Here is a 25,983-nt window from a genome sequence, read left to right as displayed (position 1 = left end):
AGTATTATGTATAGGCTAATGATAATATTGTGTAAAATACTATATTATTATTTCTAGTACATGTCATTATTAAGTTTTCCCGTATTAATTAGTACTGTTAGATTTTAGTTGAAACTCAGTTTAATATTTATTTTAACATGTTTTTCTCTGAACTCGTAGTACTCTCTTGAGCCCCCTGGGGGTCCCATGACCCCAGTTTGAAAACCCATGTGCCATGCCCATGAACATGTATTACTGTCTGTTTTTTTTTCTACACAGACTTTGTATTAGCAAACATGATGAACGGGCAGCCGCAGAAGCAAAAGCACAAGCTGTTATTGATGAGGACTATAAGAAACTGGGCCCAATAAAGTAGGTTGTGGAGCATTTTAACATCCTAAACACTTGTACTTCCCTCTGTTGTGCTTTCTGACATTAATTAAATGAAAATATATTCTTCCCCTCTCCTAGTTTTGCAGAAGGATCTATCGCTTTCTTCTTCATTATTTTTGCCATCCTTCTGTTCACGAGAGATCCAAAGTTTGTAACAGGATGGTCGGTTTTCTTCACCAAAGGGTAAGGCACGTCTCAATGACATAGGCAGACACTGAAAAAAATTATTTGACTTATTATGAGTCAAAAGAAAAGCAAAGCAAACGCACACCTTATGAAGTGCAAATTAAAAGCTTAAACTTAATGCAAAAAATATATAACTACACACTCTCTTATAAGCACATTTGCATTTTGGCACAAGTAGCCTTTGTCAGTGTATTAGTTCTTACAAGATGGAGAACAGCATAAACTAGAAAAATTGCATTTCCTGCGGAATATGCGTGTGAATGCTTCAAAAGCTTAACTTAAATGCTTAAACAAATGCAAAATATTGCAGTTCAAACAACAGCAAAACAGAGCAAAAAAGAAAAAAAGCTTAATTCAAATGCATTTAATAAGCTGAAATGCAAAACAAGATCCAAAAAATTGTAGAAAACTAGAAATTTACTTAGAGAGGTAAAGAGAGGTAGAGATGTAGACACAGAGGTAAAGAAATATAGGGGTAGAGAAAGAGACAGTGGTAGAGAAGTAAAGGAGTACAAAAAAGAAAGGTAGAGAAAGACAGGGGATAGATAGATAGATAGATAGATAGATAGATAGATAGATAGATAGATAGATAGATAGATAGATACATAGATAGATTATTAGAAAGAAAGGAAGAAAGAAAGGATTAGTTAGAAAGAAAGAAAGAAAGAAAGAAAGAAAGAAAGAAAGAAAGAAAGAAAGAAAGAAAGAAAGAAAGAAAGAAAGAAAAGAATTAGTTAGAAAGAAAGATGGATTTGAAAGAAAGAAAGGATTAGTGAGAAAGAAAGAAAGGATTAGTGCGAGAGAAAGAAAGAAAGGATTAGTTAGTTAGAAAGAAAGAAAGAAAGAAAGAAAGAAAGAAAGATAGATTAGAAAGAAAGAAAGAATTAGTTAGAAAGAAAGATGGATTTGAAAGTAAGAAAGAAAGAAAGAATTAGTGAGAAAGAAAGGATTAGTTAGTTAGAAAGATGGATTTGATAGATAGATAGATAGATAGATAGATAGATAGATAGATAGATAGATAGATAGATAGATGGATGGATTATTAGAAAGAAAGAAAGAAAGAAAGAAAGAAAGAAAGAAAGAAAGAAAGATGAATTAGGTAGTAAGAAAGAAAGAAAGAAAGAAAGAAAGAAGGATTAGGTAGAAAGGAAGAAAGAAAGATGGATTAGGTAGAAAGATAGATAGATAGATAGATAGATAGATAGATAGATAGATAGATAGATAGATAGATAGATAATTCAAAATAAAGAAAAAGAAAGAAAGAAAGAAAGATAAAAATAAAAAAAGAAAGAAAGATTAGTTAGAAAGAAATATGGATTTGAAAGAAAGAAAGAAAGGATTAGTAAGAAAGAAAGAAAGAAAGAAAGAAAGAAAGAAAGAAAGAAAGAAAGAAAGATAGATTATTAGAAATAAAGAAAAAAGAAAGAAAGAAAGAAAAATAGATGATAGATAGATGAAAGAAAGAAAGAAAGCAATGATTAGTAAGAAAGAAATATGAATTTGAAAGAAAGAAAGAAAGAATTAGTTAGAAAGAAAGATGGATTTGAAAGGATGAAAAAAAGAAAGAAAGGATTAGTTAGAAATAAAGAAAGGATTAGTTAGAAAGAAAGAAGGAAAGATATATTGGTTAGAAAGAAAGACAGATAGTATAGTTAGAAAGAAAGAAAGATTATTTAGAAAGAAAGAAAGATAGATCAGTTAGAAAGATAGATAGTATAGCTAGAAAGAAAAGATTATTTAGAAAGAAAGATAGTATAGTTAGAAAGAAAGATAGATTATCTAGAAAGAAATAAAGATAGATTAGTTAGAAATATAGATGGATTAGTTAGATAGATAGATAGATAGATAGATAGATAGATAGATAGATACACAGATAGATACACAGATAGATACATAGTCTATACATAGATAGATAGATCATTTGGACACAGAAAGTCAAATAGTTAAGACAGGCAGATGGATAGAAGAGGATAAAAGGAAGAGTAGAAAGGAGAAGAGATTATGAAAGGAGGGTAGAATAGGAGGACAGGAGGAGTAGAGGATTGGAGGAGGAGAAGAGGAGGGAAGAGAGAGGGAGAACAGGAGAAGTAGAGGCATAAATGCAACAAAAACTTGTAGTATCCTTCAGAAAAGAGCTGAGTGACTGTCCACCAATCAGAACACAGGACCAATTATGTGTGTCTCCCTTTGATCTTTGCTAATCAGCATCACCTGTGCAATCAGCTTTCCTATTTAGACAGAGGCCAAAATTGCTGATACTTGGCCTCGAACAAACCTCAATAGAGACAAAACTATAGGTTGTATTGGCGAAATGACCTGACCGTGAGCGAGACAAGGCCTTTGTGAACGATGTGATGTATTTTTTTTGTGGATAGAGTTAAAAAAAGGGACCACTTTGGCAAGTTAAAAAACTGGTTTGTATTGCTCTGATCACAAAAGTTTGACCTGAATTTATAATTGCTGCCAATGGAGGAATGTCTGTCACTCTTGTCCTTTGGAAGGACACAGAGAAAAAACTATAAGTCCCAGGGATTTACTAAACACATGAGAGGAACCACAACAAAAATACCTACGTTTCAAGTATAATTTTATGCCCAAAGAGTGAAAATTGTGGCCAGGCCAGCGATTTAAAAATTATTTTTTAGCATTAGTTTTCAAGCTGGCTCACTCTAGCACGTGCTCTAGCTCTGAACAGTCTCTCTCATTCACTCCCATTATAATTTCAGAAACGGCTTGAAAAACATCATGAGACTAAAGTAGAGATTGTGAAAAAAGTATAATAGATATCAAAAAGTTGAATACAACTTTAATAGCTGACAAATTTCTCAACATTTTAAAGTTTAAATGACAGAAATAGCTGAAAGTATGCAGAAGTTGTAGGCTTTGAAAGCAGAAGGAGCATAAAAAAGAATTTGAAGAATTCTCCATTGACTTCCATGTTAAAAAATATGCACAAAAAGTTTAATAATTTAAAAATTATAAAGGTTATAAAAAAGAAAAGTAATAGCACACATGTCCTTGAAAAGCTGCACATTTTGATACTTGAATGGTTTTTGTAGCACAAAGTAGAGAGGAGAAGAAAGCGACCGAAAAACGTACGGAAGAATACGGAATAATAACTAGAAAAATTGCATTTCCTGCGGAATATGCGTGTGAATGCTTCAAAAGCTTAACTTAAATGCTTAAACAAATGCAAAATATTGCAGTTCAAACAACAGCAAAACAGAGCAAAAAAGAAAAAAAGCTTAATTCAAATGCATTTAATAAGCTGAAATGCAAAACAAGATCCAAAAAATTGTAGAAAACTAGAAGTTTACTTAGAGAGGTAAAGAGAGGTAGAGATGTAGACACAGAGGTAAAGAAATATAGGGGTAGAGAAAGAGACAGAGGTAGAGAAGTAAAGGAGTACAAAAAAGAAAAAAAAGGTAGAGAAAGACAGGGGGTAGATAGATACAGTGCCCTCCACAATTATTGGCACCCCTGTTTAAGATGTGGTCGAGGAGTTTTAAAAATTCTCCCTTTTTTTAAACAACATAGAATCCAAATGCAAAAAAAGAGAAAAATCCAACCTTTTATTTAAGTACATCACTTTGGTGGTAAGAAAAAATATTTAAATTTAAAAAAATAAAAACTTCAAATCATGTGTCCCACAATTATTGGCACCCCTGATGTTAATACTTTGTACAACCCCCTTTTGCCAACAAGACAGCACTTAATCTCCTCCTATAACATTTCACAAGATTGGAGAACACAGAGAGAGGGATCTTTGACCATTCTTCTTTGCAAAATCTTTCTAGATCATCCAGTATCCTGGGCTCTCTCTTGTGCACTCTCCTCTTTAGCTCACCCCACAGGTTTTCGATTGGATTGAGGTCTGGGGACTGAGATGGCCATGGGAGGACCTTGAGTTTGTGACTGAACCATTTTTGTGTAGATTTTGCCACACGTTTTGGATCATTATCCTGCTGAAAGACCCAATGACGACCCATCTTCAGCTTTCTGGCAGAGGCCATCAGGTTTTTATTTAAAATGTCCTGGTAGTTCAAAGCGTTCATAATGCCATGCACCCTAACAAGGTTCCCAGGGCCTTTGGAAGAGAAATAGGCCCACAGCATCACAGATCCTCCACCATACTTCACGGTGGGCATGAGGTACTTTTCGGCATACTCATCTTTTGTTTTACACCAGACCCACTTAGAGTGTTTGTTGCCAAAAAGCTCAATCTTAGTCTCATCCGACCAAAGCACACGATCTCAGATGAAGTCCCAGTGCCGCTTGGCAAACTCCAGACGTTTACGTTTGTCAGTGTTAGTGAGAAAAGGCTTTTTCCTAGCATGCCTCCCAAACATCTTGTTGGCATGTAGAGAGCGTCTGATGGTTGTTTTGGAGATTTTGTGACCCCAAGATGCCACTATTTGATGCAATTCTGTGACAGTGAGCTTAGGACTTTTTTTTTACTTTTCTTAGCATCCTCCTCACAGTGCGTTGTGGCAAGATAAACTTGGGACCTCTTTCAGCCTTGTTTGTCACTGTTCCAGTTGTTTTAAACTTCTTAATGTTTCCTCTAACTGTAGATACGGGCAAGATAAGGTGAGTGGCTATTTTCTTGTAGCCGCATTGCCTGACTTATAAAGGTCATCACACATCTGCCTTACTTGAATGGTGTGTTCTCTTGTCTTTGCCATGTTGACAAATGGGTAAGAGAATTAGGCCTCTGTGTCATGTCATATTTATACCCCAGGGAAATAGGAAGTCATGAATTTTAATTAAAAGTTCCTAGATATCCTGACCAACATTAGCAACTACAGAAAATATATATTTTTTAAAATCAATTAAATTTTTCAGCAGAATTGTTAGGGGTGCCAATAATTGTGGGACACATGATTTGAAGTTTTTATTTTTCAAAATTTAAAAAAAAAAAATTACCACCAAAGTAATGTACTTAAATAAAAGGTTGGATTTTTCTCTTTTTTTAAATTTGGGTTCTATGTTGTTTAAAAAAAAGGGAGAATTTTTAAAAGTCCTCGACCACATCTTAAACAGGGGTGCCAATAATTGTGGAGGGCACTGTAGATAGATAGATAGATAGATAGATAGATAGATAGATAGATAGATAGATAGATAGATAGATAGATAGATAGATAGATAGATAGATAGATAGATAGATAGATAGATAGATAGATAGATAGATAGATAGATAGATAGATAGATAGATAGATTATTAGAAAGAAAGAAAGAAAGAATTAGTTAGAAAGAAAGATGGATTTGAAAGAAAGAAAGAAAGAAAGGATTAGTGAGAGAGAAAGAAAGAAAGAAAGGATTAGTTAGTTAGTTAGAAAGAAAGAAAGATGGATTAGAAAGAAAGAAAGAATTAGTTATAAAGAAAGATGGATTTGATAGATAGATAGATAGATAGATAGATAGATAGGTAGATAGATAGATAGATAGATAGATAGATAGATAGATAGATAGATAGATAGATAGATAGATAGATAGATAGATAGATAGATAGATAGATAGATAGATAGATAGATAGATAGATAGATTAGTTATAAAGAAAGAAAGATAGATTAGTTATAAAGAGAGAAAGAAAGAAAGAAAGAAAGAAAGAAAGAAAGAAAGAAAGATGGATTAGAAAGAAAGATGGATTAGAAAGAAAGAAAGAAAGAAAGAAAGAAAGAAAGAAAGAAAGAAAGAAAGAAAGAAAGAAAGAAAGAAAGAAAGAAAGAAAGAAAGAATTAGTTAGAAAGAAAGATGGATTTGAAAGAAAGAAAGAAAGAAAGAAAGAAAGAAAGAAAGAAAGAAAGAAAGAAAGAAAGAAAGAAAGAAAGAAAGAAAGAAAGAAAGAAAGAATTAGTGGGAAAGAAAGGTGGATTTGATAGATAGATAGATAGATAGATAGATAGATAGATAGATAGATAGATAGATAGATAGATAGATAGATAGATAGATAGATAGATTAGTTATAAAGAAAGAAAGATAGATTAGTTATAAAGAAAGAGAGATTAGTTATAAATAAAGAAAGAAAGAAGAAAGAAAGAAAGAAAGAAAGAAAGATTAGATAGAAAAAAGATAGATTATTTAGAAAGAAAGATAGATTAATTAGAAAGAAACTAAGAAAGAAAGAAAGAAAGAAAGAAAGAAAGAAAGAAAGAAAGAAAGAAAGAAAGAAAGAAAGAAAGGATTAGTTAGAAAGAAAGATGGATTTGTTAAAAAAGATGGATTTGTTAGAAAGAAAGAAAGAAATATATATATATATATATATATATATAGTTAGAAAGAAAGAATGAAAGATAGATTAATTAAAAAGAAAGATGGTATAGTTAGAAAGATAGATAGATTATTTAGAAAGAAAGAAAGATAGATAGAGTATTTAAAAAGAAAGATAGATTAGATAGATAGGGTGCTGTAACTGGTTGCTATGGTGTCTGTGTGAAAGTGACAGTTGGGATTTGAATTTTTGAAAATTCCCCAATGTTAAGTCAATGGTGCAATCAGCTTTCCTATTTAGACAGAGGCCAAAATCGCTGATACTTGGCCTCGAACAAACCTTCCTAGAGACAAAACTATAGGTTGCATCGGCGAAATGACCTGACCGTGAGCGAGTCAAGGCCTTTGTGAACGATGTGATGTATTTTTTGTGTGGATAGAGTTGAAAAAAGGGACCGCTTTGGCAAGTTAAAAAAGTGGTTCGTAATGCTCTAAACACAAAAGTTTGAACTGAATTTATAATTGCTGCCAATGGAGGATTTTCTGTCACTCTTGTCCTTTGGAAGGACACAGAGAAAAAACTATAAGTCCCAGGGATTTACTAAACACACGAGAGGAACCACAACAAAAATACCTACGTTTCAAGTATAATTTTATGCCCGAAGAGTGAAAATTGTGGCCAGGCCAGCGATTTAAAAATTATTTTTTAGCATTAGTTTTCAAGCTGGCTCACTCTAGCTTATGACATCACGTGCTCTAGCTCTGAACAGTCTCTCTCATTCACTCCCATTATAATTTCAGAAACGGCTTGAAAAACATCATGAGACTAAAGTAGAGATTGTGAAAAAAGTATAATAGATATCAAAAAGTTGAATAGAACTTTAATAGCTTACAAATTTCTCAACATTTTAAAGTTTAAATGACAGAAATAGCTGAAAGTATGCAGAAGTAGTAGGCTTTGAAAGCAGAAGGAGCATAAAGAAGAATTTGAAGAATTCTCCATTGACTTCCATGTTAAAAAAAATGCACAAAAATATTAATAATTTAAAAAGTATAAAGGTTATAAAAAAGAAAAGTAATAGCACACATGTCCTTGAAAAGCTGCACATTTTGATACTTGAATGGTTTTTGTAGCACAAAGTAGAGAGGAGAAGAAAGCGACCGAAAAACGTACGGAAGAATACGGAATAATAAGAAAGATTTGGATTTCAAGAGTGTGAATGCTTGAAGCATTCACACTAATAATAAGAAGAAAGATTTGGATTTCAAGAGTGTGAATGCTTGAAGCATTCACACTAATGATAATCATCCACAGGTGAGAGAAATGACATATAGGCATTTTGTACATAAGTCATATACAAATGGGTTTTTAGAATAGTGTTTTATAGGCTGTCTGTTCATAGGTTTTGATTAGGCTGACTCTCAAAGATATCCTTTTTAAAATTCTATGACTAAAACATGTAACGTTCCTGATGGACTATTTTGCCCTTCAGGTTTTAAAACCATTAATACAAACAGCATAATAATATGCCATTCTTTCAACAACATAATTTGTTGTAATCATCATTATAAATATGTCTACTGTCACCTAAATTGAGACAATGCTGCTGGTTGTCATTTATTTTCTAATACATTTAAACATATCAAACATAGGCTATTCATTCCATCCTGCATTGTGTAAAGGTCAAATGAATTCAATGTGTGCTAACCTATGCCATTAGGATTTGGTCTATTGTTCATGATGAAAAATTAATGCAATTAGGAGTTACTGCTTTAATTGTCTTAATTGTTTGAATATATATATATATATATATATATATATATAGGGAAAAAAATGTGCTGTTTATATTAGTCAATCATTGATATTAGTCAATTAGTGTTATTATTGGAATATTATTTCAATGATCGACTAATATAAACAGCATTATAATATACTGTATATTAGAATTAATATATATATATATATATATATATATATATTAGAATTTTCATTTAAAAAAAGATAAATTAAAGCAGTAACTCCTAATTGCATATATATATATATATATAAACATACATATTTTATGTAATGTTTAAGCAGGTTTACACTTGTTTATATAGACACTAGTCTACACTGTGTTTTTTTTTCCTTACGTGGTCCATCACACTAATGCACTTTGACAGAAAGGTTCAAAAATATAGACCAGTTGATCTGCTCCCTCCACTGAGCTAACCTTTCTCTATCTGCAGGATGTAAGTTCATATTGAGTCATCCCTATAGTTAAGACCTAAGATAAGCACACAAACTTAAAGAGAAATAGAAACAGAGAGAACATAATAATGTGTGCATGCATTATTAAACACCTTTAGTGGACCACAATGGAAATAAGCCTGAGGCTTTTTTTGTGTATTTTGTCCATGACAGGTTGTCTTGAAATGCCTTTGGCATGATTGTACATGTTTAAGATCATTGTTGAATAAATCAAATCAAATCTACTGTACTGTATATGAGAGAAATATGACCATGCTGTTTCTAAACATGAGATGATGAATTGGTTAGCTGATTCATATTAATGTGCTGAGATGTAAAATCAGGATTGCTGTCAGAATTGGCATTCAGTTGTCTAAAATTGTTTTGACATTTGACAGCATATCATATTTTCTTTTCTATTTTAAAATACTTAAAACTATAAGATATTTGGACTGGTTGGTTATACATTTGAATTCATGTTGTCTTTAATGTCTTTTTACTGTATAAACCACAATGAACTAGTATTAAAGGTACACTGTGTAGGAATTTCTCCCATCCAGAGGTGAAATTGTATTTTGCTATCAAACGAATAGTGCTCTCTAGTGCCTCGCTTTTTCAAATCTGTTTCGCAACTACGGTAGCCAATATGTAGCAAGAAGCCATGACAACATGTCTTCCAATAGCACTTCATCGAGTTTAACAATATATGTTCTACTATTATGCTGCCTATACTATATAATGAATTATACAACCAAGCATTGAAAAAAGCTTGTAATTCAGACACCGACTTGTGTCAGACCTGTTTCAGAAGAAAGCAGGCAACTTCAGCGCCCCTTTCAAAGTCTTTCTCCTTCATTAGCTCTTTCCACCTGGGAAAAGCTATCTTGACATTTGCCCTCGTTTTTTAGAATTCGCCGGTCACGTTTCTTTTTAAATAATTTTATGCTTTTTTGATTCCTTGTCCGATGGCTCGGCATAAGTATGATCCTGCATTATGAATTACCATACAGTGCAGACTTTCAAATTTGCTGTGGCCGTGACAAGCGCCTCTCACTGATCTCCGTTTCAGTTGGTTTCAGTCACGTGACACTGGCTCTGAATGGAAACGCGTTTAGGTAGGCTAGTGCGTTTTGTCCCTCTCTGCTATGGAGGGCCGAAGTTACGACGTCACTGTAGGCCAAAACGTGGAAGTGAGTTAGCATTTTAGCACTCCTGGTTCCCTCGCTCTAAAGTCTATGGGATTTTTGAATGGGTTTTTGCTAAATCGCCTGAAATAAGATCTGTGGTGAACAAAGCCTCTAAATATTTTCACGTTTTTACTCTATGACATAGAACACAGTTATAACCAGCTTGTGGTTTTTTAAACCGTATTGTGTCTGCTTGTGTTTTTTAAAAACTTTATATAGGCTTCAAAATGTATACATTTTGGATTAACTTGTAAAGATTTTCTTGATAGACAAAATGTGTAAGGATCACAACTCTTCGTTAAACACAGATTTTGTGATTTGTGTGATTTTCCAAAAGTCTATGGGGAAAATGCATAGCTTTTCGATCGAGGGAACCCATGCGCCGCTAGCTTCCGAGTTGTCCAACAAAGTGACATCACTCTGTTATAGTTTTACAAGATGGGGGAATGACATGGAAGCCTCCATGGACTTACCCATCCCTAATTAATTAAATTAAAAATAAGAAATTCTTTGCTTACAAGTCAGATCATTTGGAGAGGTAATTTTACACCACTGAGGAAATATTTATGAATAAAGACATTGATTTTAGCTAATAAAATACTTAAACACTACACACTGTACCTTTAAGGTGCAGTCAGTAAGTATTCACCCTAATAGCATCAGTGGTCCATGACATAATTCTCAGTAGAACATTTCAAAACAGAAAAGCTTTTTTATCCGAAGGTCACACTGAATAATTTCACTTTCCCCCAATGTTGCTAATTGGAGTTTGGAATAAGCAAGGAATGATAATTGCTTTTTCCTTAATGTCTCTGTGTTTATTTCCCTTCAGCTATGTATCTGACGCTGTTACTGGAATCATCATTATCTCCATCCTTTTTTTCTTTCCATCCCAGCGTCCATCTGTTCGCTGGTGGTTTGATTCAAGAGGTCAGTGGGTGGTTTATCGATTTTCTGTTTTGTCAATAGAGATTGAGCTTGGACTATGAAATTATAAACTTTAAATTGAGGAAACTCAGCAATCAATCAATATTATTAATATTTATATGATACATCATGCCCCTAAGACATAATAGGTTTATATTTGGCTTGAATTTAGTAAGTTGAAACACTGTTTTCTGTTTTTTAGCAGGCACAAACATCATCAATACATTCAGTTATCTCAGTAACTTTCCAGTAGCACAGTTTATTCTGCCAGTCAAAAAGGTTTCAGAAAACGTGTGAGTGTGATTAGTGTTGAATAAGACGAGGAATGTTAATGATTTAGATTAGTGTTTAGAGAGATCCAACAGAGTGCTGTGTTCCGGGAGATTATATTAATCTCACACAAATCTCCCAAGTTATTACATGTCTCTTAAACTTTGTATATTTCTATAGTCTATATTTGGAAAATCAGTTTCCTTGTTTTCAATAATCCACTTTGCAAAACCAATCCATATCTAGTTGCATATTTTAAGTGGCTGGTTGCTTCTAAAACCTAATTGGGTTATTAAAAGTTCTGTAAAAAAAAAGTTCTGTACATATATGTATTTGTGCAACTTTAAACTGTTTCTGGAGGTGTAACAGCATTGTAAATTGGACATATACATTTGCCAGAGGCTGTTATCCAGAGCAAGTTACTTACATTCAATGTTTGCATTTTATCTTTGCACTGATTTTCTTGTAAACTGAACTGAAAACCATGACCTTGTTATTGCTTGGCCAGTTGAGCAACAGAAAAAAACAACCTGTAGCCTTATTATTGTCTCCAGCTTTGCTGAGATGTCTTCTATGGCTTTGTTCATTTGCCGTCTGAAGTGTGAATTTGTTTTTTGTAACATCATATTTTTTTGGCTGAGCACATTCAACATATTCCCTGCTGAAATTTAGAGGTTGATTCAGCATAGTACTACTATGCACTTCAAGTTGAGTTCACACCAGATGTAAAACATGAATATTGTGATTTATTATTCTCTGTATAGTAAGAAGTAAATATGCATACTAATACATACTTGTATAAAACCCTCTGTTCGTCATAGGCTGCGCTTTATAATAAAGGCTGTGAAAATTGGCAACCATCAGACATTCTGGAGTCCACATTACCATGTTGAGGATGAGCATAATGTCTTTATTTAATCTGCTGTCAGAAGCAGCAATCAATTTTATTTCCTTTTGCAGTTCAAAAGATGTAATCAAATTCAGAAATCAAACACAGAGGTTTTGAATGTTGAGCAAGTTGTAGAATTTAAGCGTCTTAAAATCAATGTAGTTTTAAACACACACACACACACACACACACACACACACACACATATATATATATATATATATATACAGTAAGCATTTCATTTGATCAGTGGCAGAGATCATCAGTCGGCTTGTCTCCTTGTCTCTTTGTCTCCAGCTTCAAATACTCCGTATGTGCCCCTGTTGTCATGGAGAAGAGCTCAAGAGTGTGTGCCATGGAATATTATTTTGCTGTTGGGTGGTGGATTTGCAATGGCCAAAGGCTGTGAGGTACCTAATTATATGCTTTTCACTGATTTACAAGCTGGAACATGACATTTAAAAGTTCAAATTGTAATTAACCCATAAAAGGTTCTTCTAATGCAGTTGTGTTGTTGATAATTCACTGGAAGGCGATGTTGAAATTAGAACAAATGTAAATATATGAACAAAAGAACCTTCTCTTGTCCAAAATAATGAAGACCTTTTTTGGTAATAGGAGTCGGGGTTAGCAGTATGGATAGGAAACCACTTGCATCCTCTCGCCCAGGTCCCTCCCGCAGTCGCAGTAATGCTCATCACAGCCTTCATCGCCTGCTTCACTGAATTTGCCAGTAACACGGCCACCATCATCATCTTTCTCCCTGTCATCGCTGAACTGGTACAGACAAACTTAAAGCACAACTTTGTGTTACCAGTTTGTTGCTATGTGTGATTTACACTGTGTATGTATATATAATATGATTAAAGAAACAGTAAAAACTGAAATATCATCATAAATTATTAAATGTATTTTCTATTTTTATATATTTTACAATGTAAATTATTCACGTGATGGTGAAACTAAATTTTCAGCATTTTTATTTCAGTCTCCAGTGTGACATGATCCTTCAAATTCATTATAATATACTGATTTCAGTTCAAAACAGTTTATTTATTTTAATGAACAGAGTTTCTAAATGTGTCTTTACTTTCACTTTTGGTTTAATGCATTCTTGTTAAATAAAAAAAATAATGTAATAAAAAATGTATCTTACTGACCGAAACATATATGCTGCCAAATTGTGATGAATTTGATACTGTACTGTAGTACTGTAGATACTGTACTATTACATTGTGACATTACATCAACCAAATACTTTATTTTCAGGCCATCCATGTGAAAGTCAACCCACTGTACTTCATGATTCCAGCAACGACTGGTTGCTCTTACGCTTTCATGCTTCCAGTGTCCACACCTCCTAACTCAATTGCATTTGCCTCCGGACATCTTATGGTCAAGGATATGGTAAGAAGACAACTACAAAAACACATTAAAATCATTATATCATTATTTACAGATTTTGTTTTCAGTTGCAAAATAAGATATGTGATGTTTACAGGTGAAGACAGGGTTTGTGATGAACATCCTTGGAATTCTGTGCGTGTCTCTTGCCATGAACACATGGGGTCTTCAAATGTTTAATCTACATGTGTACCCTGATTGGGCAAGACCTTTGAATGCATCCTCGGTAACTGTGGCTACACATACTGTATCAGCTATGAATATGACTGGCTAGAGAACAACTATAGAGATGGACACCCTTACAAAAATAAATATACTTCAAGTTAACTATACTTTATGTAGTAAGTAATATCAATATAGTATACTTGTAAGTGTACTATTTCAATACTATGTGGGACTAAATAGGCCCACTTTTTAGGCCTATATAAAAGTACACTTTTATGTATACTTTGAGTATCAGTAGTAAACTTTGATTACACAACTAGTTCACAAGACAAGAACGTTTTTTGTTTGTACTGCAACTACAAGAACTATCAGATATACTGATAGTTAAAGCAACATAACATTTTTTACCTTAAAATAATATTTCCAAAATCTTATCAGCGGTTCATCAAGTTGTAACAGGGTGAAAGGCACTTCTGCCATAGCCTGATGGGGTCTGTTTCGCTTTTACTGGCACTACGGAACTCCGGGGTTCGGTTAGTAACCCAACCACAAAAAGAACTACACCATTCGACTGCTTTACGTCAAGCGCTACAATGTCATTTTTTCGTATTTCTTTGTTTCTGGTGTCGCAATACATAAATACAATCATGTAACATACTCTACCTTGTCTGTGGACATTGTTCATTCCAAAGCCGGTGCTGGATAAACAACGAGCGAGTGTGTGCGACGGTAGGCTGCAGTAGGCTCAATTATTTATGACAGCGCTAATGGACAATTTCGTTTATAACCAGTAGGGCGACCGCAGAGGAAAAGTTCCATGGTGTTGCTTTAAATATTTTTAGCGCATTTATTTTTTAGTTTATGAAAGTACACTTTGAAGTACACTCTCAGTAAACAAATAGTTTAGTAGTTTTGCACTGAAAGTAAATGTGTAAGTTTTCTTAACATCAAACTTATAGTTTACTATTAATACATTATTTTTGCACTTTAAATATAATATGTCCCTATTTAGGTAATTTTTATACTTGAAATATACTTTACAAATTTAGGTTCTGGGAACGTTAGTTTTTGGTTCCCAGAACGTTCCTAGAACTTTCCCTTAAGGTTAAGGGAACGTTCCTGGAACATTCTCTTTACGTTCTAAAATGGAACCTAAAAATAACCTACATTGAACGTTCCCATAACGTTCTTCTTTGGTTCCCAAAAAAAAATAATTTATGGGACCATTCGGGAACGTTAGGGGAACGTTCTGTGTTTGCTGAGTAACAAAAAGTAAATTTGTACGTTCACTACCAGTAGGCTGCACAAAAATTCACATACTCAGAATCAGGAACACATCTATTTTCTTTACAAATCAATATTTTCAAACAATGTAAGTTTATAAGACAGTATGTAAAACTATGTTGAAAAAATATAGTATAGTATTTACTCTTCAATCAAAAGAGTAAACAACTACAAGGTATACTTAGAATACTTAATTAAACTATTAAGTAAATCTCAATCAAAAGATTGAGAACAAGTATAGGTCAAATATACTTAGACATTTCTGAGAATCTTATTTTTAGTTTAAAAGTATTGTATACTAAGAAGTATAGATAAACCCACAACTTAAAGAGAAATAGAAACAGAGAAGTATACTAATAGAATTAAGAAGTATACTAATAGTACACTTGAATAAACTTTTCTTTTGTAAGGGCATCCATGCATATCCAGTCCAGATTCTGTGTATAGATATAAGACTAAAAAGAAGTGGAAAAATTGCTTAACTGAGGGATTCCCACAGTGGATGGATCAACACTATCACAACCTCACTTCCTGCTCAGCACTGCTCTCTTGTGCCTTGACGCCACTTCACCAATTAGGGGCAGGACATTTAAAAATGTTTTCAAATATATCATTATTTATATATGTAGTTTTAAACTGTTAGGAAGGATGTTTGAAATTCAACATGTTCTCAATGAAAATCTCAGCATTTTTAATAAATAATTATCTGTTTTAGATTGTAAGTTTGTTGTATTAATATCAAATGTGTTCATGTAAATTTTATTGTATTTATGTTAAAGTATTCAAGTAATTAATTATGTGTCATTTCTATGTTAAATGTTTATAATCTTGTGTTCATCATCCATAAATTCTAATTAAAGTTCGGATCCAACAAAATGATGTAGAGTTGTTGACAAAAACAAGCATTTTACAGACTTAACATTCAAATCCATAGAAAAAACATATGAAAATTGCCAGAACATATAAAAAATATATTTGGATTGTGGGACCAACCAAAAAGCCTTTTTAAAACATTGTATGAGAACACAGTTTTAATACACGTTACATGAAAACAACAAGCACAGCACTTGCAGACTTCCCTTTTAAACTTTTGTTTTTATGTATCTTCCTTTTAAGGTTTATTAAAAGAGCAGTTTAGTTTTTTCTTCATGTCATGTGATGATAGCGGCTTTGCGTTGTGACCTGTGTTTGGGTCTCATGTGAATCTGAGCAACTGTATGAGTCAGTGTACATGTGTGTTCAGCATCCAGCTCAGAGTCATAGGATTGGGTGTACACTATATATGGGTGTATTTGGTGCCAAGCTCAATATGAGCAGTTTTGCTTTGAAGATGACCGACCTTTTAATGTTTAGAGAAATCCATGATCTTCTTCAAGCCCCATTTTAATCAACAATAACGATGCCCTTCTCTTTTTCCTTCAGGTATGTCAATATTTTCTGTCAGACTTTATATTACAGTGTGTATATAGTATTATCACACAACATTTAGTTACATACATGTAGGTGTTGATTTTGCTATAGCAATTTATTACAATACCGTGTAACATGTAGTGCTGTGAAATGAATTATTAAAGTTGCTACTTATTTGGCTTTATTTTTGAATTTTTATTTAGATGTACAGCTATTCTATGTACAATTTTCTTTCTAAATACCATTCCATCGGCACCATTTTCCCTTTGTCTAATTTTTTATGTGTTTGTGTGTGTTAGAGCCTCTGCGAAGAGGGTTATGGAGATGCTCTGGTTGTGCTACTCTTCTCCAACCCCTCAGAGTTCAGGTCATCTGCTCGCTCTACTGGTTCTCTGTCTCGTAATGGCTGCTGTGACCGCCTCACTACTTTTCCACTGGCTCACAGACCTTTTGAAATATGACATCCAGATGGCATTTGTTGCAGTTGGTATCTATGCCACAGCTGTGTTTATCCTGTCATCTCTTGTCCATCCGTTCCGATGTGCCTTCACACTGATCTTCCCGACACTGTTTACTCGACAGGGCCGTAAACTGCTCTTGTCCGCATCTGTGATGATTGTGGTGCTCTACGTTCTACCCAACATGGCTGCCAACATTGCAACTTTAACACATGTTGTGAAATGTGCGTCAGAAAAACTCTCTCAAAGTATTTTAAGCAGCTCAGAGCTCATCAACACCATCAAGAACGATTTAGTCAGAAGCGCAGAGCAAGAGGAAAGCAGTTTGACACTACGCGATTTCGATCACACCACAAATATTAATGTCTCAGAAGTGAAGGGACGGTTGCATTTCTTGAGTCAGCGAGTGCAGGAGGATTTTTCTGAAGTTAAAAGTCAAGTACAGGATCTGAAGCTGCTATTCAGCAGAATCTTTGCAGCTGTTTTTGTTCTGTATTTGTTGACAGAGTCTGTCATGTACCTTCGCTCTTATTTGACGTCTGTAAGATTTGACAACACGTATATCACAGGCGGGCTTAGGAGGAAAGCAGTCGAAAAAGGGATCGCGGTTGAAGCAAAGGATGTGAAAAATGGAGTAAACTCCACCAGTTTCAGAATAACGAAAAGGGAACTTTTCAAATGTCTGGTTCCTGCCCTGGGGGTCACTCTGTATCTGTTAATGACAATCTTTTTGATAGTGCTGGACCATTTCTTGTATCACTTGGTGAAATCAGGTGGTCCTTGGATTTCAAACTTGCCATCCACCAACATCAGCATCAATGTCAACTTCAAGGTAATCCACTCTGTCAGTTTCTCCTTAAAATACAGATCTACTGATTAAAAAAATAAAAATGCATTGCTTTTCAATTTCTACCATTGTATATTTGCAAAAAGTAATTAAGTACTTACTTACTCATACTTAACTTATCGCATTCAGATATCCAGGCTCCTGCTCCAAATACATATTTTAAGATCTCTTACATATATAGAGCTTTAGAAGATTTGAGCTTCTGTCATGTTTATTAGTAATTATTAATTATTATTATTATTCATAAACATCTTACATGCAATTTAGAAGCTAAATACAAATTCCATTTACAATAAACTATCTCAAAATTCATTGCCCAACACAAGCCTACGTTTTGTAAAATTTATGGCTAATGAATAACCTCATTCACAGGCTATATACAGTTAGTTTAAAGCTACACTGTGTAACTCTTTTAGTTAAAAACACTTAGTTCTTTCAAAAATAGATGTGCTCATTAATGTATATTTACTTCGTTCAAGTAATAATGTATTATCGTGAGTGTATAATATGCCCTTGATAATACATACGGGTAAGGGGTTTTAATGTCGATTGCATTGTTGCCCCTCCATCTTGAACGTACATTAGCCAAAGAGGGACATATCCGTTAATTCAAGCTTCGCCTTTCGCGTTTACGTTTGAGTTAACACTCATGGACGAGGTCGAACTGGAAGCCATGTTAATCTTGGATAATCACCATGTTAATCACCGTAGGAGTTAAAACGAAATTGGAATTGAGAGGAACAGAAACTAATATACCTTTTCACTGCTACTGTAGATGGGGGTAAAAATCACACAGTGTAGCTTTAAGGGGTGAGCCTTCATATTTTTCATAGAAATCAGGTTTCAGTAAGAATCACATTGTATGAATCCCCACAAAATGATTTTAATTTAGTAAAGGGAAGTAGGCCTACACGTCTCCCACAATAAAGAAAGTAAATAGTCACTGTTCACTATTGTGAAAAACAATAACCCTTCTTTCTTCTCTTCCCCTTTATTTCTAATCATCTCAGGTTGAAACAAAGGTGGACCTTTGTCATCTCTTTAACTCAAACTGTCTGGTAGAATCTGTCAACTTCAACAGACTTTACGCAGCCCTCATTCACTCTGATCCAAACGTGTGTGAGGCCCAATCCAGTAAGCTGAACCCAAGTGTAGTGATGGCGCTGGTGTTCCTCTATCTGTTCAGCTACACCCTGCTGCCGCTGGAGGTTTACGCTCGACGCCTTCGGAGGAAAGTAGCAGCTTCTTTTTTCAGGCAGCAGGAGGAGAGAAGGGTTGAATTCCTTCTGAAGAAAATTCTAAGTAAACAAAAAGAAAGACAAAATGTTTTCTTTATAGAAACCAAACCTCAAGATGAATATGTCTCTGGGATGACAGATCAGTCACATAATAGGTATAGCCTGTTTCGTACATACTGTATATCATGTTAATAAATGTACATATTCACATTTGTTGAAATATTTTGCCTATACTCCACAGCTCTCATGTACAAAATAGGCTATTAAAGTTGCATTTTTATATTATGGAAAATTGCTTTATTCATTATTAATTATTTATCTGTGCACATCATTATTTTCTTTTTTAAATATGCATATTCTTTAATCAAAATAATTCCCCTGCCTCTTCCAACAACATATCTTTTCTTCTGGCATGAGGGTGGGAAGTGGGATAACCTGTCACACATCAGACAACACATTCTCACCCCAAGGCGTCACCTTTGACCATGCTTCAATATTAACGTTTTAGGCGCCCTTTAGCGTCACTTACATGACGCGATCCTACGGCGTCATCTAACTGACGCTAAAGGAAAGCGTCAGTTAGAGGACGCGGTTAGGTTTAGGTGTGGGGTGGGGGTAGGGTACACGCGATCCTAGGGCGTCATCTAACTGACGCTAAAGGGCGCCTAAAGCGTCAGATATTGAAGCATGTCCAAATGCTTCCCAAGGCGTCAGTCAAGTGACGCCTTGGGGGTGAGAACAACCATCCAATAGAGTGGTGCAGCTTTCTATGATGTAAGCCAAAACACGGAGACAAGTTAACATTGTAGAACTTCCCGTTCCATCATCCCGACGTCAATTGATTTTTAAATGTGGTTGAAATAAGGTCTGTGGTTAACACAAGCTCAAGATACTTTTTTGTTTTACTCTACATAAAGTAAATCAGTATTCTCCCATTAATGATTTTTTAAGCTGCTATATGTGTCTTGAAAAAAGGTGGTTGCTAACAAATGACTAAATAAGACAACAGAGACTATTGCTAGGTTAGCGCAGTCTACATTTACAGCCTCATTATGCTTATAATCATGGTCTTATAAACTACAAAAACCTTTTGGGAAAACATTTTTTAGATAAAAACTGAAAGAGTTGTTTGAAGCTTGGTGTTGTAATTTGTTTACAGCCTTTAGCTTTAATTACTTCTGGTGATTGCATTTAGTCTTCAAAATTCATAAAAGTAGTGTTAATCTGTGAAAATTGTCTTGATGAACAAAGTGTGTAAGCTTTTGAGAGCTTGCTTTTTGAGATAATCCAAAATGGAAAATTCTAATTGGGTTTTTTGTTGAGAGGACCAGTGAATTGTTGATACACAACATTCGACTTTTAACATCACACATCTCGTACAAAAGGTCTGCAGTTGTCCCTTCATTAGTGATTATCTGATCTAAAGGGGACTGTCCATCTTGTTCCAGTGAAATGGCCAAGGCACACTCTATACATTTAAAGGGCTTCTCCTTCTTACTGTTGTGTGTGACAGCTGACTGCCTCACAATACAATTAAAGTCATTCACAGTAATGGGGTGGAAGCTCTTGTAAAGAGTGAGTGTAATTTGTCATCCTCTCCAGCACCATCTTCACATACAGTAGTTATCACCAATAGCAAAAACGGCTGCGCCGCACCGGATGTAACTGAGCCGGCTTACAAGAAACATGGAAGCAATTGTGCATGGAGTCTATTCACACAGTCAGTTCAAATCTTATTATTTGTGTATCCATTTGAAATATGATCTAAAATTGACTGGTGTCGACTATAGCAAGTGTTTCAATCCGATTTGTGTGTCCATGCTGCTTTGCATTTTCCAGAACATCTCCCTTGTTTTCTATGGCAATGGCGTTGAGTTGGTAGGTACGCTCAAAAACAACAATAGCAATCGCAACTTGGAGGGGTTTGCAATAGAGATGTTGTCTTATTTAGGCTACCACATGACAATGTGTAGCTTGCATGGTGGAGTACTGCGTCTTCTGAGGCAGCGGCAGGAACATGGATGCTGGTATGAGCAGCATTATTGTCATCTCTGCCGATTTAAAAACATGTCCCTGTTATATTGTTTTTTTTTTCTGCTCATCCGGCACTTGCAACAACAAAACCTTGCTTCTGCAGTGAGTTGCAGCATGTTTCCTATAACAGCATCTGATGTTTAAAGTCTGATGTGAGAAGGAGGAACTTCTCTGAAATGTATGTTGTTTATACACCTGGTATAAACTTATCCAAGTGCAGGAGCGAGGCACTCTAGAAAACAGGTGGGCAAGGACCTCCGACCTCTGAGGGGCAATTCTAGGAATTTATAAATGTGGGGGCACAGGGGTTGTCCAAGAACCAGTCAGGGGGGGCCCATGGGAAATCAGAAAATTCAACTGGAAATAAATACTTGTTTAGAAAATATTAAGCACGATTTAAAAAATCTTTGCAATTCCCAGTGCCCCAATGGTCCCCCAAATGGAATTAAATGTGAAACTAAACAAGAGCCTGCATGGGAATATTTTGAACCACACAGTTTTGTGAAAAAACATCACTAGGCATTAAACATCAACATAAAAAAAAACAAAAAAAACATCACTAGGCATTAATTAGTCATTTAACATAGTTCTCTCAACACAGTCATCTTTATAGTGCTTTGTGTAAACGGGCCTTAAGTGTCAAGGTGTCAACATCACAAATTTTCATTTCATTTTCTGTTGTTTTTCTTGTTTGGAGCCTGACAAAATGGGAAAATAAATATCGCTCTTTGTCTAAATGTCTGATGGAAATTTCAAGGTGATCACAAATTCAAGCCCTTGTACAGTACATTTGAGGAGGTGGACTAGCCATAAAGATTTATGGCTACACTGGCTGCCACTTTAACTGGATTTTTTTAAACTGTTTATTCAAGTCCATCAAAGAGTGCATGAGGGGAAGGAAGGAATACACTTACTTTGTTCCTTTATCCAACTACATAGGGGGCTAACTTCAGTGGTCACTTTAAACTCAGCATTATTCCGTGCGGCACACTTTGAAAGCTCAGCAGTACCTGTCTCATAGCAACTGCCTCTTTGTCTACACATCACCATGACATTTTAAAGCTTATTCATACCATATTCAAGGTAAGAAAGTTCATTTAGTCGAATAAACTACAAAAATAAAATCAAAGGCAGTTTTAAAAAAAGGCAATTTAATATTAAAATGTTTAGGAGAAAAGCCAGCGAGAGCCCTTTAATGTCAGATATCGAAACAGATGGTAATGGAAATGTGTAGCCTATCATCTCAGAGAAGACCAAAAACAAGAAATGAAAGGCAGAAAAGAAAAAAAGGCTTCTAGAGAAGATGGTGATTATGAGGATGAGGTCCATTAGGAAGAGGAGATTAATGAAGCCATTTCTGATTTACAAAGCTGGTTTAATCCATCTTAAAAATTAAGAGGCGACCAAAATCAGATTGTAAAACGGACTGAATAAAGCTCTTTACAAACTTGACGTGCGATGCCATAACTGACATGCATGTGGATGAATCACTGTCAGACGCACAAGCTCAGACCAATATTGTAAGCTACTGTATGCATTAACTAGCAGAATAATAATGCATCACAATACACATAGTTGACTATGCAATTACTAACAACGCGAGAATCTCCACTTTTAGATGTAACCACTAGCATATGATGACTTCCAAGTTGATCATTTTGGTGATAGTTTTAACTAGTGACTCACTGAGCTCTTTAAGCATTACAACATCCATACCAAATATATCCTTTAAACTGGATGGTTTAAGAGATGTTGTTGAATATTGGTGACCTTGAATGTGCTCTTATTATGACTGTTGACTAAGGGAGTGTGAGTCTAAGGGGTGTGGTTCGTTCATTATGTTCTTCAAGTGCTGCAATTTAATAAATGACTGCATGCTCATTGCTCCTGTGTGTGTGTGCATGACAGTCAAACGAAACCTGATGGCTACGTGAGTTTATTCCTCTGTCATGTTTTAGCCGGTTTTCTACCCTTTTATGTTATGATGGCAAACTCAACAGATGTAATGTTCAAAAAAATGTCTAATTCTAATGTCTAAAGGTTCTTTATTGCAGCCCATTCTCACCCCCAAGGCGTCACTTAACTGACGCCTTGGGAAGCATTTGGACATGCTTCAATATCTGACGCTTTAGGCGCCCTTTAGCGTCAGTTAGATGACGCCCTAGGATCGCGTGTACCCTACCCCCACCCCACACCTAAACCTAACCGCGTCCTCTACCTGACGCTTTCCTTTAGCGTCAGTTAGATGACGCCGTAGGATCGCGTCATGTAAGTGACGCTAAAGGGCGCCTAAAACGTCAAATATTGAAGCATGGTCACAGGTGACGCCTTGGGGTGAGAATGCGTTGTTTATTGAGAAACACAAGCTGTTGGTAGCTGCAGTCAAGTCAAGTCTAACTAAGGGAACTTTACAGTTGATTTATGTTTTTAAATCAATATAGAGGTGGAGACACTCTGAAACAGAGCATGTACATGAGAGACACGAGAACCGGATGGGCAGAGCTTCCCGTACTGAGACAGGAACCCCAAGACACCTTTAACTGTACAAACTGCTTTATGTGTGCGTTTATCAAAGATATCAATATTATTCACTCAACTTTGGATAGAAATTAATAGAAATAGAAATTATCTTTCAACCACCGTAAACAAATGTCCTAAAAGAAATAAGAATACACACACACACACACAAACAAAACATTTACCAAGACATCGGTAAAGCTTTTTTTCTTTCTGAGAGTGCTTGAAAACAGATACAGAACTCACTTAGCTTGACAGGTAACTAGGGTGGGAACCAGGCACTTCACGTTTCAATTCGATTATGATTCAGAGGGCTGCGATTCGATCCTAAAGCGATTAGTGATTATCTGAATCTTTTTTTATTGTGTGTGTGACTATATACTCTGCTTTAAAAGTACAAAGTAATGACCCATAAAAAATTAACGTACAATATATTTTATTAACATTGAAGAACCAACAGGAAAATAAATGTGTGCTTGAACTAGCAGCATGTTGTGAGAAATGTGTGTGATCTGTAGCCTATTATGTACTGGTGTATGCTCTGAACTAATTGCCACTTGTGGGATTAATAAAGTTGATAAAAAAGTAAAGTAAATAGTCTCACATTTAGTTCGGGAACAACCGGCTTGCGAATGATTCGTCATTAAAGTGATGAGAACACAAGGTTCGGGCTATTTTGTTGTGGTATCGTTACTAATATGAACTCTGACCACTGATTCTTCACATGCTCGTCCATGGACAATGGAAACAAGTGGCTGAACTTTGCAATGTAGAACACGGCGTCTTCTCGACATGATGCGATTCAGCTGAAGTATTTGAATGTGTTCTAGACGTCACTACAAGTCTGCGTGCGACAAGTCTGCGTGCGTAGTTGTTGGGAGCTGCCAATGACCTGTCTACATCACGATGTAACAGCTAATGACTCGTTTCAAAAACAATTCATTTCATAGACTCAGAGTCGACTCTCAATTTTGAAAGACAATAACTTTATATACGGTGCTCTTTCAGATATAAATCTTTGCAGGATGTTTTCATTCCCTTAGAGCTATATTCCCAGCCCATTCTCACTCCCAAGGCGTCACCTAACTGACGCCTTGGGAAGTATTTAGACATGCTTCAATATCTGACGCTTTGGGCGCCCTTTAGCGTCAGTTAGATGACGCCCTAGGATCGCGTGTACCCCCACCCCACACCTAAACCTAACCCTAACTGACGCTTTCCTTTAGCGTCAGTTAGATGACGCCGTAGGATCGCGTCATGTAAGTGACGCTAAAGGGCGCCTAAAACGTCAAATATTGAAGCATGGTCAAAGGTGACGCCTTGGGGTGAGAATGCGTTGATATTCCACACTACATGAACAGTCATTTTCAAAAATCCATGATAGGTGCTCTTTAAAGTCAAAATGTGTCGAGATCAAAGTCGAAATAAAGTCGAAATATTTTGAGATTAAAGTAAAAAAAATATTCAAGATTAAAGTCGAAAAATTTCTAGATTAAATTCGAAACTTTTTTTTTTAAGTTGCGGTTCAGGGCTTCTATATGTTATAGTATTTTATACAAAATTCTATCTGACAATGTAAAAAAAAAACTAGGCTATACATGTCCTAATTATACATCAATCATGTAGTGATTCAACGGTTTTGTCTTTTAAAAATAACTTACAAATTGCAGTTTTTATTGTTTCTGAGATATCCGCAACCCACTTCCATTTCCTCAAACGATACACCCCATCATACATCATCAGAAATGCATTAAATACAAAACAAGAACGTTATTGGATTTCTTTTATGTGATGATGAATGGACACAGAGAGGGAAGAGCTTGTTATTATGCACATAACAGTGTGTAATTTAATGAATCAGCCCTCAGGGTCAGACACGCAGAAGGTGTCTTGATTCAGATGGGGTTTATTAGTGCTAGTGAGTGACAGGCAGTGACGCAGACTGATGATGAAACCATCATGAATTCAGAAATATATTCAACATTTTGAGATTTATTCACAATATTTCATGATGCTAATGTCTACCATATTTATTTATATGGATCTCATGGATCTAGGCTATATAATATCCTTTCCTGGATGCATAAGCCTTTTTTCCACTACACACTTACAGTACACATTGTAGGATTACGCATCTTACCCAGAACAATGATTAGTCAAGTCAAGTCAAATATATTTATATAGCGCTTTTCACAATACAGATTGTATCAAAGCTGCTTCACAGAAGGCCTATCAATCAAGACAACTAAACAGTGTTTGTTTATTCATGAAAAAAGACAACCAAATTTGGTAGAGCTGATCAATGGTATGATGGGTAATTTAATTTGAATGGTATGATGGGTCATTTCATTTGAT

The 25,983-nt window shown here is 35.1% G+C and overlaps 2 protein-coding genes across 2 annotated transcripts in view; both read left to right on the top strand.

The window, feature by feature from the left end:
* The window catches only part of slc13a3 (solute carrier family 13 member 3), a 33,920-nt gene extending 18,128 nt beyond the window's left edge, over positions 1–15,792 (top strand). Inside the window, exons 7-13 of the mRNA XM_039679436.2 lie at positions 259–351; positions 451–555; positions 11,018–11,115; positions 12,569–12,681; positions 12,890–13,051; positions 13,541–13,678; positions 13,773–15,792. Coding sequence (XP_039535370.2) covers positions 259–351; positions 451–555; positions 11,018–11,115; positions 12,569–12,681; positions 12,890–13,051; positions 13,541–13,678; positions 13,773–13,949 — 886 coding nt within the window. The 3' untranslated portion in view covers positions 13,950–15,792. The remainder of the gene's footprint in view (positions 1–258; positions 352–450; positions 556–11,017; positions 11,116–12,568; positions 12,682–12,889; positions 13,052–13,540; positions 13,679–13,772) is intronic.
* A 197-nt stretch (positions 15,793–15,989) lies between these two features.
* On the top strand, positions 15,990–19,285 carry ocstamp (osteoclast stimulatory transmembrane protein). The gene is made up of 3 exons (XM_039679448.2): positions 15,990–16,546; positions 16,834–17,824; positions 18,850–19,285. Exons 1-3 carry the CDS (start codon positions 16,524–16,526, stop codon positions 19,267–19,269), a joined length of 1,434 nt encoding a protein of 477 aa, XP_039535382.2. The 5' UTR covers positions 15,990–16,523; the 3' UTR covers positions 19,270–19,285.
* The last annotated feature ends 6,698 nt before the right edge of the window (positions 19,286–25,983 follow it).

Source organism: Pimephales promelas, chromosome 14 (genome assembly GCF_988280905.1).
Source record: "Pimephales promelas chromosome 14, fPimPro1.hap1.1, whole genome shotgun sequence".
NCBI lineage: Eukaryota > Metazoa > Chordata > Actinopteri > Cypriniformes > Leuciscidae > Pimephales > Pimephales promelas.
Note: the sequence above shows the minus strand (reverse complement) of the source record. Positions and strands in the feature narration are given on the sequence as shown.